The sequence below is a fragment of the Bufo bufo genome, chromosome 4 (genome assembly GCF_905171765.1).
Source record: "Bufo bufo chromosome 4, aBufBuf1.1, whole genome shotgun sequence".
In the NCBI taxonomy this organism is placed as follows: Eukaryota; Metazoa; Chordata; class Amphibia; order Anura; family Bufonidae; genus Bufo; species Bufo bufo.
This window is the reverse complement of record NC_053392.1, coordinates 496,583,813-496,597,056: the sequence shown is the minus strand read 5'-3', so window position 1 is coordinate 496,597,056 and position 13,244 is coordinate 496,583,813. Positions and strand designations below refer to the sequence as shown.

The window sequence follows — 13,244 nt, the reverse complement described above, 5'->3', positions numbered from 1 at the left end:
TGCCGAGCATAGCGATGCTCGAGCCACACTGGTACTCGCATGCTTGCTCAACACTACTGTACAATTATTTACACAAAATTAATTCCACATGATATCATAGACCGTAAGGTTTAAGCTACATTAACTTCACCTATACATTTTTAAATTACAAATCCAATACCCCAAGATGTCACTTTAGTATGGTAAGCAAATTGAAAATGTAATACATTTTTGTAACTCTAAATAGATTTATTGCTTATTCCTTTATTAAATTATATACAAAATTAGATTACCTCATAGCCTGGATAACCTCTATTAGCCTGGATAACCTAAACTAGATTATTTTTACTGTACTTTTTCCTGATTACAGAGCTTCTTTTTTTTTCCAACCGTTTATGATGTGCTTATACGAGGAGGTGTGAAATCAAAGCCAACATCGGGTTAACGAGAAAGTGGTTTCAGAAAACAAAGAAGAGAACCTTGATGAAGAAATGTCCCTTGTCCTTGGTGATTTAAGGTCTATGTCAATGTCAGCAGGAGGCACTGTAACATCTATGTCATCTCTGGTTCCTCTGTTTGACCAGGAAAAGGCTTTTTCCACTTTGGAGCATTCAGTTGTACAGAAGGCAAAATTTAATCCAAAGAGGCATCATCATCTTGGTACATTTGCAGCTTAGGTGGTGCGGCTTTAATGTCTCCCTCTCATTTTTGGAATGTCTATATCAACACCCGGTCCTTCTGTTCTGACCGAGAGAATGGTTGTTTCCACTTTGGGGTTAATTAATTCGTGCAGATGGAAGATTGACATCTATATCCAGATCATCTAGTCCGTCACTTTCTAACTTTGGAGCAGACATACTCACATCTGGCACCACTGGGGCTTTTATTTTTGGTGTTTTGATGTTGGCAGATGGTGAACCTGTGCTGAACTTGGGTCCCTTTATTTGTGCTTGAACTATGTCTACACCAGGTACTTTTACCTGGCTATCAGGTATGTCAATTTCAGGGGCTGATACTTTAGTGGAAGGCAATGCAATATTTCCTCCTGAGCTATCTAGACTAATTTTTGGTGCTTTTGCTTGAATATTTGGTATAGTAACTCCACTTTCCAATTCCGGTACTCTAACTTTCAAATCAACATTTTGTCCTTTAAATGTTGGAGGTTTGATGCTGGCACTTGGTAAGTTTGCATTTAACTCTGGAGTTTTTAGTTGAACACTAGCATCTGGCAATGAAGCATCAGGTGTTCTCACTTTGAATCAAGATCATCTGCTCTAGATTTTCGAATGTTGGCATCTTAAACTTTGGCATAGTCATCTTCTTATCAGATGCCTTAAGATTGACATTTGGTGCACTAGCACTAATGTTTGGCAAAGTTGCACTTCCTTGTAAATTTGGAAGGGAAGGGGTATCTAACTTTGCAGACTCAATGCCTAAATCATACATCTGGGAAAGCTAGATTTAGGGTGAAATATACGTAAAGTTGGAAACTTAAATTTTGATTCTTTGTCTTCAATGCGTGGTTGCTTTGTAACTCAAGTCCATCAATATTACCTCCTGACATATTAAATGTGGGTTTTTTAAATTTGGGTGGGCTAATTTTCTGCTCTTTACCTTTCAAATTTACTTCAGGAGTATTTATTCCTACTTGAGGAGTTTGAAATGAGCCATCTAGTTGTGCATCTGGAGTTTTAAAATTTGGGCCTTTGAGTTGGAACGAAGGCATTTTATATTTTTGGTCTTTCATTTGTGCATCTGGTCCTTTCACATCAACCTGTGGAACATTTATATCAATTTTTGGTACATTTAAAGAGCCACCAGCTTCTATATCAGGTGCTTGCACATTTGGGCTTGTCATTTGGAATGAAGGCATTTTAAAGTTTGGAGCTTTTAACTGTATTTCTGGACCTTTTGCATCAATATTTGGTGTGTTCATGTCCATATTTGGAGACTTTAATGACCCATCAATTTTTAAATCAGGAGTTTCAATCTTTGGACCAGACGTTTGGAATGAAGGCAATTGAAATGATGGCATTTTAAATTTTGAAGTATTCATCTTTGCATCAGGAGCTTTCATAATCAAGTTTGGGGCCATCAAATCTACCTTTTGGATGTGTTTAAGGAACCACCAACTTCTACATCAGGTGTTCTAACTGTGGGCCTGACAATATTTAACATTTGGCATTTTAATGTGGGAGTTTTTAACCTGTGCATCTGGACCTTTTAACATTGATATTGGGTGCATTTACTTCAACTTGTGGAGGTTTTTGAGACCCACCAACTTCTAAATTAGGGGGCTTCAACCTTAGGACCAGACATTTGGAATGAAGGCATTTTAAATGAGGGCAATTTAAATTTAGGGGGATTTATGTTTGCATCTGGTACTTTAACATCAATATCAGGGGAATTAACATCTAATTGTGGACTTCTTAAAGACCCATCCACTTTTAAATCAGGTGTTTTTATATTTGGGCTCTTCATTTGAAAAGAAGGGAAGGTAAATGTGTTTTTTTAAACTTAGGAGCACTTAAATCTGCATCAGGACCTTTTAGGTTGACTGTGTGGTGCATTTAATCTACTTTAGGAGCCGAAAAGGATGTATCAACACCTACATCAGGAGTCTGAATGTTTGGCCCAGACATTTCAAGTGAAGGTAATTTATTCTTAGGACCCTTAATATTGAAAGAGGGCAAATTAAATTTAGGACCTTTCATATCTACATCCGGAAAATCAATATTTGCATCTGGGCCAGTCAGATCTCCCTTTATTTTTGGAACTGAAACATTTACATTAGGAGCATTTACATCAAGGCTGGGGGCCTTAAGATCTGCATTCACAGTTCCAGTTTTGACTTGTGGGTTTTAAAATTAAGTCAGCATCAGGCATTCCTTTTTGCTAAATAAGTTGAAAGAAGGCATCTTAAATTTAGATTTTGTTTCTAGTTTTGGAACTTCAAGGTTAACATCTGGAGTCTTTGGTGATGGAAATTTTATTGCACCTTTAGGCATGTCAACATTAACTTCGGGGCCTTTAAATTCGGAAGTTTTCACATCTAATTTAGGAAGATCAACATTGAGCTCTGGAGCCTTTAATTTAGGTGCTTTTAAGTCTGCTTTAGGAAGATCCACATTGACTTCTGAACCTTTTAATTCTGGAGGATTTAAATCTACGCCTGGAAATTTTAGTTTTGGAACTTTCATGTCTAATTTCGGTAAATCAAGATTTACATCTGGAATTTTCATTTTGGGGGGTTTTATGTCAGAAGTAGGTAGGTCAACATTCACATCTGGACCCTGAAATTTTGGGATGTTTAAATCTGCCTTTGGAATGTCCATGTTTACTTCTGGACCTTTAAATTTTGGAAATTTGATATCGGCTTTAGGAAGATCAATATTCATCTCTGGTCCCTTGAATTTAGGAATTCCAAGATCAGCATCAGGAACTTTGAAAGAAGCACTGGGAATGTCAACATCTGGACCTTTAAGTTTTGGTGCTTTGATATCAGCTTTAGGAAGGTCTATGTTAACATTTGGACCCTTCAGCTTTGGCAAATGTAAATCTGGTTTGTGCAGATCAACATTTAGCTCTGGGCCTTTCATCTTTGGTAAGTTTATGTTAGGTTTTGGTATATCAATTTTCATATCAGGAAATTTGGGGCCCTTAATACCACCCTTTGGTAGGTCCACATTAATTTCAGGTCCTTTAAGTTGAGGGCTATTTAAACTGATATCGGGGATATTAACGTTGAGATCTGGGCCATTTAGTTTGGGAACTTTTGCATCAGTTTTAGGAAACTGAATATTCATGTCTGGACCTTTAAGTTTTGGAACATGAAAATCAGCTTTAGGAAGGTCCACATTTACCTCTGGTGCTTTCACCTTTGGAATGTTTATGTCCGCTTTAGGAACATCAATGCTGACATCAGGAAATTTTCCTACTTTCATATCCATTTTAGGAAGATCTACATTAAGTTCTGGTGCCTTGATTTGTGAAGATTCAATGCTAGTTTTGGGGATGTTTACATTCATTTCTGGACCTTTGATTTTTGGAAAGTCAACATTTACCTTTGGATTTTTGAATTTAGGGCCTTGTATATCTGCTTTAGGCAGAGTCACATTCAAGTTAGGACCTTGGACATTTGGGAAACCATCATCAAGTTCAGGAACTTTGACAGATCCTGATATGTTTGGAACATTAAAATCCACATCCTGATCAGACTTTTTAGAATGGAAAAGGTTTAGTGAGGGTACTTTAAACTTGGGCCCTTTTATATTTGTAGAACCATAGCTTACATCGGAGATATTCCCTTTACCTGAGATACTTGGTGTGGTGAGATCCATTCCTGAAAATTTTGTTTTACCATCTACTGCTGCACCAGGAAACTCCACATTTGGAGCTTTCAGATTCACATCAACATTTGGAACACCGTTCTGTGCCTGTGACATGTTAAATGAAGGTGCTTTAAAATCTGTATCTATATTAGGGGTATTTATTTTTGGCACTGAAACATTAACAGAGGACATTTGATAATCTGGAAGACTCCCTTTAACTGCTGAACCTTTAACATTGATTCTTGGTGCTTTGATCTGTACATCATTGATTTGCCCATATACATTTGGAGCATTGAGCTCCGGATATGTAATTCCAGACATCTGCATGGATGAGCCAAATGCAGTCATTTTGTCGTTTGTCATTGGTGATTTCCGTTGCCCTTCTCTAGTGCCTTGTTGGGACAAATCTTGCATAGAGACTGAACCTTTAAGGTATCTGCGAATCTTGCTGTTGAAGATTTCATCATATGCCAAAGTATTCACAGCCTATAAAATGAAAATTATTATTAGTTTCACTCCTGTGGAACTAGTTTACTGTAGTATAATTGATCAATGGAGGCTTACTCACCATCTTATCTGTTTTTAGAGAGAATGGACTGACTGGAGAGAGCGGTGCTTCGTTTTTTGTATGCAGCTGGACACTAGTTTTGTAAGGCTCTGCAGCTTTCAAAATGTTAAGTACTTCTGCTTTGTGTAGGTTATCGAAATATATAGTGGCCCCAAGAAGCTCATCTCCTAAAATGCAAGAACGCTTCATTAATACATAAATTGGGTAATTTTGTCTATGTAACTAATTACATAAGAAGCTTTATCTATATAAAGCATACATGCAAGAATAGGCTCCAACATGTGTGGGGTTTCGCTCTGGCAGACAGGATTAGTGGACGCACTATAGAGGCAACAATAAGTTCTTTGGATCAAACAGTTCAGTGTTTTATTCATACTTTAGGCAAGTGACAAAACAAGCAGTCATAATAAAACAAAAAGTCATCTTGCGGTGTTTGTCGTAATTCACACCATGCGGCAATTCTGCCTCAAAGAGTCCTTGACCATAGCAGCACCAACCTGTTTTCCCGCCAAACAGGTAGCAAGTCTTCATCCACACACAAGGGTCCCAGATCCCAACACAGACACGGCTTCTGAGCCCAGACCGGACCGGCACTTAAAATCCTATCCGGTATTTGACCTCACCTGGCTGTAAATCAGCCCAGCAGCACATGCTAGGAGGAAAATACCTGTTTTCCCAGACAAAACCTATCACTGCGTTACATACCCCCCCTTTCTTCAACCCTTAAGGGCTAAACATATGCCAGACAGTGTACCCGAGACAGGGCATCCGCGTTTCCCTGTAACCGGCCTTCCCTGTGTTCCACTGAAAACTTAAAATTTTGTAGAGAGAGAACAACTAACTGCGGTTACCCGGGCATTTCTGTCACCAGGCGGAATTTTCTCCCCAATAAATAATAGCAGAGAGACTCGAGTGCCTACTTGATAGCCAGGCACTCTCTCTGCACTATACTAAACCAGGTTTTGGCTGGGGTGAGCTGACGGCTGAGGAAGACAACAGGATGCTCCTCCCCGTTGACTTCCTGAGACAGTACAGCACTGAGGCCTGCTTCGGAGGCATCGGTCTGCACTATAAACTCCCTTTTGAAGTCGGGCGTCACCAAAACCGGGGACCCGCACAGGGCCGACTTCAAAGTAGAGAAAGCCCTCCTCTGCCGGATCATCCAGCGAACTATCATTGACTTGTGTCCTTTCAAGAGTGCCTGTCAAGGCGCGGCTAGAGTAGCAAAGTGGGGAACAAACCTTATTTAATAGGCCACCATTCCCAGGAGCTTACTTTATTTGGCCTAGTGGGTGACAGGTCGGGGCCAATTCCGAATTCCGTATTGCCTCTATTTTGTTCACTTGGGGTTTGATGACTCCGTGCCCAATGATATACCCCAGGTACTTAGTCTCTTCTAACCCTATCGCACTTTTTTTGGGTTAGCGGTTAGGCCAGCTTTCCACTACAGCCTGCACTTTGGGTAAGTGACTTTCCCAGTCAGTACTGTGGATAACAATATCGTCCAGGTGAGCCAAAGCGTACCGACGATGTGGACGAAGCACGATGTCTATTAGTCGCTGAAAAGAGGCGGGGGTGCCATGCAGACCAAAGGTTAAGACCTTATATTGATACAGCCACTCAGGCGAGATGTACAGTAGGCAGTTTTCTCTTTGGCAGCCTCCGTTAAGGGCACCTGCCAGTACCCTTTTGTGAGGCCCAAAACAGAAAAATACCGGGCTTGCCCTAACCTCTCTATGAGCTTATCCACCCGGGGCATGGGATAAGCATTGATTTTGGAAACCTCGTTAAGTTTTCGAAAGTCTTTACAAAGCCGCAACGTCCCGTCCGGCTTGGGTATCAATACTATAGGACTGGCCCACTCACTTTTTGACTCCTCAATGACGTCTAGCTGCAACATTATCTGCACCTCCTCCGATACGGCCTGTTGCCCAGCCTCGGGTACCCGCTATGGTTTTAATTGGACTTTTGCCTGAGGCTCAGTGACAATAAGGGCCGGCGCTAAAATAAGGCAGACCAAGCGGCTGCCTTAGGGCTCAGAGACGGAGGGGGCGTATTTTTTCCTATTGGGGGGCGAATACTAATGAAGCGCTTCATTAATACCGGAGGACCGGGAAGGGGTGAAGGATCTGTACTCACCGCTTCCTGGTCCTTCGCTCAGCTGTCTGCTGTAAAGGGCTGCGCACCATATGACCTCACTGTGCGCAGCCTTCACAGCTGACAGTCGAGAACCAGGAAGAAGAGAGAAAGCGCTGGTGGTGAGGAGCGGCGGTGTCCAGGAGCAGTAGATGTAAGTTTTTTTTTATTTTTATTATTTGTGCTGATGGCTGACATGGGGGGGCATGATGGCTGACATGGGGGCTGAGGGTTGACATGGGGGCTGATGGTTGACATGGGGGCATGATGGCTGACATGGGGGCATGATGGCGCTGACATGGGGGGGCTTATGGCTGACATGGGGGGCATGATGGCTGACATGGGGGCATGATGGCTGACATGGGGGCATGATGGCTGACATGGGGGCATGATGGCTGACATGGGGGGCTGATGGCTGACATCGGGGGCTTATGGATGACATGGGAGCATGATGGCTGACATGGGGGGCTGATGGCTGACATGGGGGGCTGATGGCTGACATGGGGCGCTGATGACTGACAAGGGGCGCTGATGGATGACACGGGGAGCTGACGGCCGACATGGGGGGCTCATGGCTGACATGGGGGCATAATGGCTGACATGGGGGCATGATGGCTGACATGGGCGGCTGATGGCTGTCATGGGGGGCTGATGGCTGACATGCGGGCATGATGGCTGACATGGGGCCATGATGGCTGACATGGGGGCATGATGGCTGACATGGGGGCATGATGGCTGACATGGGGGGCATGATGGCTGACATGGGGGCATGATGGATGACATGGGGGCTTATGGCTGACATGGGGGGCTGATGGCTGACATGGGCGGCTGATGGCTGACATGGGGGCATGATGGCTGACATGGGGGGCCGATGGCTGACATTGGAAGCTGATGGCTGACATGGGGGCATGATGGCTGACATGGGGGCTTAGGGCTGACATGGGGGCTGATGGCTGACATGGGGGGCTAATGGCTGACATGGGGGGCTTATGGCTGACATGGGGGGCTGATCTGAGACATTGGGGGTCTGATCTGAGGTCTGATTAACATTGGGGGTCTGATTGCTGGTCTGATCTGAGGTGCAATGGAAAAAAAAAATTCTTATTATCCTCCTCTAAAACCTAGGTGCGTCTTATGGGCCGGTGCGTACTAGAGGGTGAAAAATATGGTCCTCAAACCAGTGATTGTCTGAAGCAGAGAGAAGATACCAGGACCACACAGAGGAGAAGCCAGATGCTGCAGACGGGACCAGGGCCAGGTGAGCTGCGAAGGGGAAGGGGGCGCCAAAATGTAGCTTGTGTTGGCAAAAATCCTTGCACCGGCCCTGGTGACAATGTCATGCTGGATTATGGAAGTGCGTCCAGGGAGGTCCGAGAACACATCCGTGTTCCGAATAACAAACTCCCTGGCCTCCAGAGTCTGTTTAGAGGAGAGGCTGTCAGTAATTTTTACTGTGGCAGCCGCCTCTCTTGCATCAGACAGAGGGGCCGGTACCTCTTCTCCTAGAAAATCCGGCCGCGGGCTGTCTTCTGTACAGGTTTCCCTATCTTTTCACGGTTTGAGTAAATTCACATAGTAAACCTGCTCTGGCTTTCGCCAGCCTGGCTAGTGTACCTTTTAGTTTACATCTCCAATTTTCTCGAGTACCTTGTAGGGCCCCTGCCACCTAGCCAGGAACTTACTGTCCAAGGTCAGCACCAGAACCAAAACCCGATCACCCGGGTTAAAGATCCAGACCCGAGCCTGCCGATTATAGACCCGACTCTTGGCTCGCTGAGCTGCCTCCATATGCTCCCTAACAAGAGGCAACACTGTCTCTATCCGATCTTGCATCTGGGTAAAGTACTCAATGACACTTTTATGTGGAGTGAGTTGATGTTCCCATGCCTCTTTGGCCACGTCCAAGACACCACAAGGGTGTCTGCCATCTAGCAGTTCGAAGGGCGATAACCCAGTAGAGGCCTGGGGTACTTCTCGCACTGTGTACATGAGATAGTGCAGAAGCAGGTCCCAGTCCTTCCCATCTTTAGCCACCACCCTTTTCAACATATTTTTTTATGTTTGGTTAAACCTTTCTACCAGACGGTCAATTTGCGGATGGTTAAACGGACGTCCGTAGCTGTTTTATATGCAGCAACTTACAGAGTTCCCTCATCACCTTGGACATAAAAGGGGTCCCTTGGTCGGTCAGAACCTCTTTAGGTAGTTCTACTCAGGAAAAAATTTCTGGTCTCCCCCTGAGCCGGGCCATTCTGCTAGGGTTACCCCTGTCTCATGGGCATCAGTCACTCTCATAGCAGGCATAGTGCCGGGAAGCCCGGGAAGTCTCTTCCTATTATGAGTTTAGAATGTAGATTTGTGGCGACAGCCACCTCGTGGGTCCATCTACCGGCCACCGTAGTTAGAGACACAAGAATGGTGGGGTAGTCTTTTAAGTCTCCGTGGATGCACATCACCCCGACTTTCCAGCCAGTATACTCAGGGGACCGCTCAAGGGTAGCCCTTACAAGGGTCACCAGATTACCTGAGTCCAGCAGAGCCTCCGCCGGAGTGTCTCCCACTTCCACCTTGCAGAAATAATCTAGAGACTCTGGGGTACCTGTTGCACACAGCCTCCTGGCATATAGCAACTGATGGTAGCCATAGTTAGTGTCCCCGATGGGGACAGTCAGCCCTTACATGGCCAGGCTCCTGACACTGCCAACAGACTATTGGAGCCAGGTCTGCCATGGGTACATCCCGGGCGGGTTTTATAGGCTCAAATCTCCGGGCTTGGGGTGGAGATTTCTGGGGTTTGACGACCCCCCTTCCGACAGAACCCCCTTTAGATTCCTGGTAGCTTCATAGCGCCCCACCAGGTCAACCATCTCAAGGGCATTGCCAGGAGACACCTGACCGATCCAGTGCTGGAGAGGGTATGGCAAAGCCCTCCAGAACATATCGGCCAACAGATGATCCAGCATAGCAGTGGGACTCAGCACGTCAGGCTGTAGCCTTTTGTGCAAGAGGTGAAGTAAGTTATAGTACTGGGGTCTTGCAGGCTCAGCCGGGTTGAACCCCCACTGATGCACCCGCAGGGCCCGGACCAACACATTCACCCCCAGTCTTGCCAAAACCTCACCCTTGATTTTCTGGTAGTTGGCCGCTTGATCGTCCGGCAAGTCGAAATGCACCCGCTGGGAATCGGATGCCAGGAACGGAGTGACTACCTCAGCCCACTGGGGCGGGGTAGCTTTTCCATGATGGCCACTTTCACGTACATCGGCAGGTAGGTTTTGATGTCGTCTGCGGGGGTCATCGCAGCACGGACTGCTTTCCGGGCATCGTGGACGCTCGGGGTTGATCCTGCTGTCTGCAAAGCCATCACGCGTTGTAGCAGAAACTGGTTAGTCTCCTGCTGCTGCTTATTAGCCTCGCATTGCTGCAGGTTTGTCTCTCACTGGTGCAGATTAGCCTCCATGAAGGCCTTCACAACAGCCTCCATTTTGTCGTGGGGCACTGGTTGTAATACAGCTGGTTTAATGTACGACATACAACCGTGCCTGAAAAATGCAGAAACCAAAAAAAATATCAACGTTCACGCCAGCCTCACTGCTCACGCCCGCATCCTCCACCAATTGTGGGGTTTCGGTCTGGTAGACAGGATTAGCGGACGCAGTATAGAAGCAGCAGCAAGTTCTTTGGATTACACAGTTCAGTGTTTAATTCACACTTTAGGCAAGTGACAAAACAAGCAGTCATAATCAAACAAAAAGACACCTTGCGGTGTTGGTGGTAATTTGCACCATGCGGCAATTTTGCCTCAAAGAGTCCTTGACCATAGCAGCACCAACCTTTTTTCACGCCAAACAGGTAGCAAGCCTTCATCCAGATACAAGGCTCCCAGATCCCAACACAGAGACAAGGCTTCTGAGCCCAGCTGCCTATTTAAGGACAGCCAGGTGCTGCTAAAACCTGGATCGGCACTTAAAATCCGGTCCAGTATTTGACCTCACCTGGCTGTAAATCAGCCCCGCAGCACATGCTGGGAGGAAAATACCTGCTTTCCCAGACAAAACCTCTCACTGTGTCACACATGCCATAACATCTCACTATAAGTTTGTTGTCCTTTCATGTCATCTTCCTATCCCTTGTAGTACAAGGGTAGCATTGTGCTATGACTTTTTACCCTTTTTCGGTGTTTCTGGACCTACTGGATGAAGAAATCATTAGGCTAAACGCAGGGTAGATTTAGGATTCAGTGCACTAAATGTTTGTTTTTTTTGCAAGTACTTATTTATCTGACTTCTGTGAGTATATGGGATAAAGTATTTTATGTCTTTTATTATGGAGGTGTTTACATGTATTTTTCTATAACCTCTAGATAGGGATTTGGTGCGGTTCAAACATCAACTCTGTATATGGTCATCTGAACTGGGGAGATGTTTTCAAGAAATAATGCAAGCACACTAACATTCATTTTCTGCATTGCATTTTTCTGTCTGTGTACAAAGCTATTTCTCTAAAGGTGCCCATGCACATTAGATGTAAATTGGTGTAAATCTGCAATGCCCAATCTGACAGCACATACAGTACAGACCAAAAGTTTGGACACACCTTCTCATTCAAAGAGTTTTCTTTATTTTCATGACTATGAAAATTGTAGATTCACACTGAAGGCATCAAAACTATGAATTAACACATGTGGAATTATATACATAACAAACAAGTGTGAAACAACTGAAAATATGTCATATTCTAGGTTCTTCAAAGTAGCCACCTTTTGCTTTGATTACTGCTTTGCACACTCTTGGCATTCTCTTGATGAGCTTCAAGAGGTAGTCCCCTGAAATGGTTTTCACTTCACAGGTGTGCCCTCTCAGGTTTAATAAGTGGGATTTCTTGCCTTATAAATGGGGTTGGGACCATCAGTTGCGTTGAGGAGAAGTCAGGTGGATACACAGCTGATAGTCCTACTGAATAGACTGTTAGAATTTGTATTATGGCAAGAAAAAAGCAGCTAAGTAAAGAAAAACGAGTGGCCATCAATTCTTTAAGAAATGAAGGTCAGTCAGTCAGCCGAAAAATTGGGAAAACTTTGAAAGTAAGGGCTATTTGACCATGAAGGAGAGTGATGGGGTGCTGCGCCAGATGACCTGGCCTCCACAGTCACCGGACCTGAACCCAATCGAGATGGTTTGGGGTGAGCTGGACCGCAGAGTGAAGGCAAAAGGGCCAACAAGTGCTAAGCATCTCTGGGAACTCCTTCAAGACTGTTGGAAGACCATTTCAGGGGACTACCTCTTGAAGCTCATCAAGAGAATGCCAAGAGTGTGCAAAGCAGTAATTAAAGCAAAAGGTGGCTACTTTGAAGAACCTAGAATATGACATATTTTCAGTTGTTTCACACTTGTTTGTTATGTATATAATTCCACATGTGTTAATTCATAGTTTTGATGCCTTCATAGTCATGAAAATAAAGAAAACTCTTTGAATGAGAAGGTGTGTCCAAACTTTTGGTCTGTACTGTACGTGGGAAAGAAGGTTCGAACATGTTGGATTTGGAAATGCTCAGTTCTTTATTTCCTGTGGGATATAAGCAGTTGGCAGCCGCTTTTTTCGATCTCCTCGTGTATGCATATTCTGCAGTGTGCAAACGCTCTCTCTAAAAGTAAATGGGCATGTTGAAGGGGCTATCCAGCATTTAAACATGTTTGGGTAGCCCCCCTCCCTCTGGGCTTGTGGAGAGAAGCATACTTACCTGCTCCCCAACGCTCAGTTCTAGCTTCTTTAATCCACCACTACGGATGTGTTTTAATAGAAAATGTTTTTTGGGGAAAAAAACATTTTGGGCTATTATTTTCCTGTGTTAATTGTTGCAATCAGATGTTAGCATTAGGTCAGTATGGAAATATAAAATGTGCTACAAACAGTGCATTTTTGTGGTGCGTTTATGGGGTAAGTAGAGTTTTTTGCTGAAAAAATGCAGGAAAAAAGCAGAAAAATGTAAAAGGAAATGTGTGAATATTAAAAAGGAACTCCAAAATATATGACATTTTTTACAAGCCAAAAAATGTCAGAGAAATGCTATAGGGCTCATACGTAATATAACTTCTGGTGCCCTATGATTTCTGTTTATGCCCCCAAACCTGCATAACCCCTTCAACCAGTATCTCTGTAACTCACATATGCCATGAGCATTGCAGTGACTTGAGGTTGATATTATTATTATTTATTATTAAAGCGCCATT

The 13,244-nt window shown here is 44.3% G+C and overlaps 1 protein-coding gene across 1 annotated transcript in view; it reads right to left on the bottom strand.

The window, feature by feature from the left end:
- Positions 1–1,570: 1,570 nt before the first annotated feature.
- The window catches only part of LOC120998763 (neuroblast differentiation-associated protein AHNAK-like), a 36,805-nt gene continuing 25,131 nt past the window's right edge, over positions 1,571–13,244 (bottom strand). Inside the window, exons 4-5 of the mRNA XM_040429585.1 lie at positions 4,879–5,045; positions 1,571–4,796 (exon numbers count right to left, since the gene is read on the bottom strand). Of these exons, the coding sequence (XP_040285519.1) occupies positions 2,847–4,796; positions 4,879–5,045 (2,117 nt within the window). The 3' untranslated portion in view covers positions 1,571–2,846. The remainder of the gene's footprint in view (positions 4,797–4,878; positions 5,046–13,244) is intronic.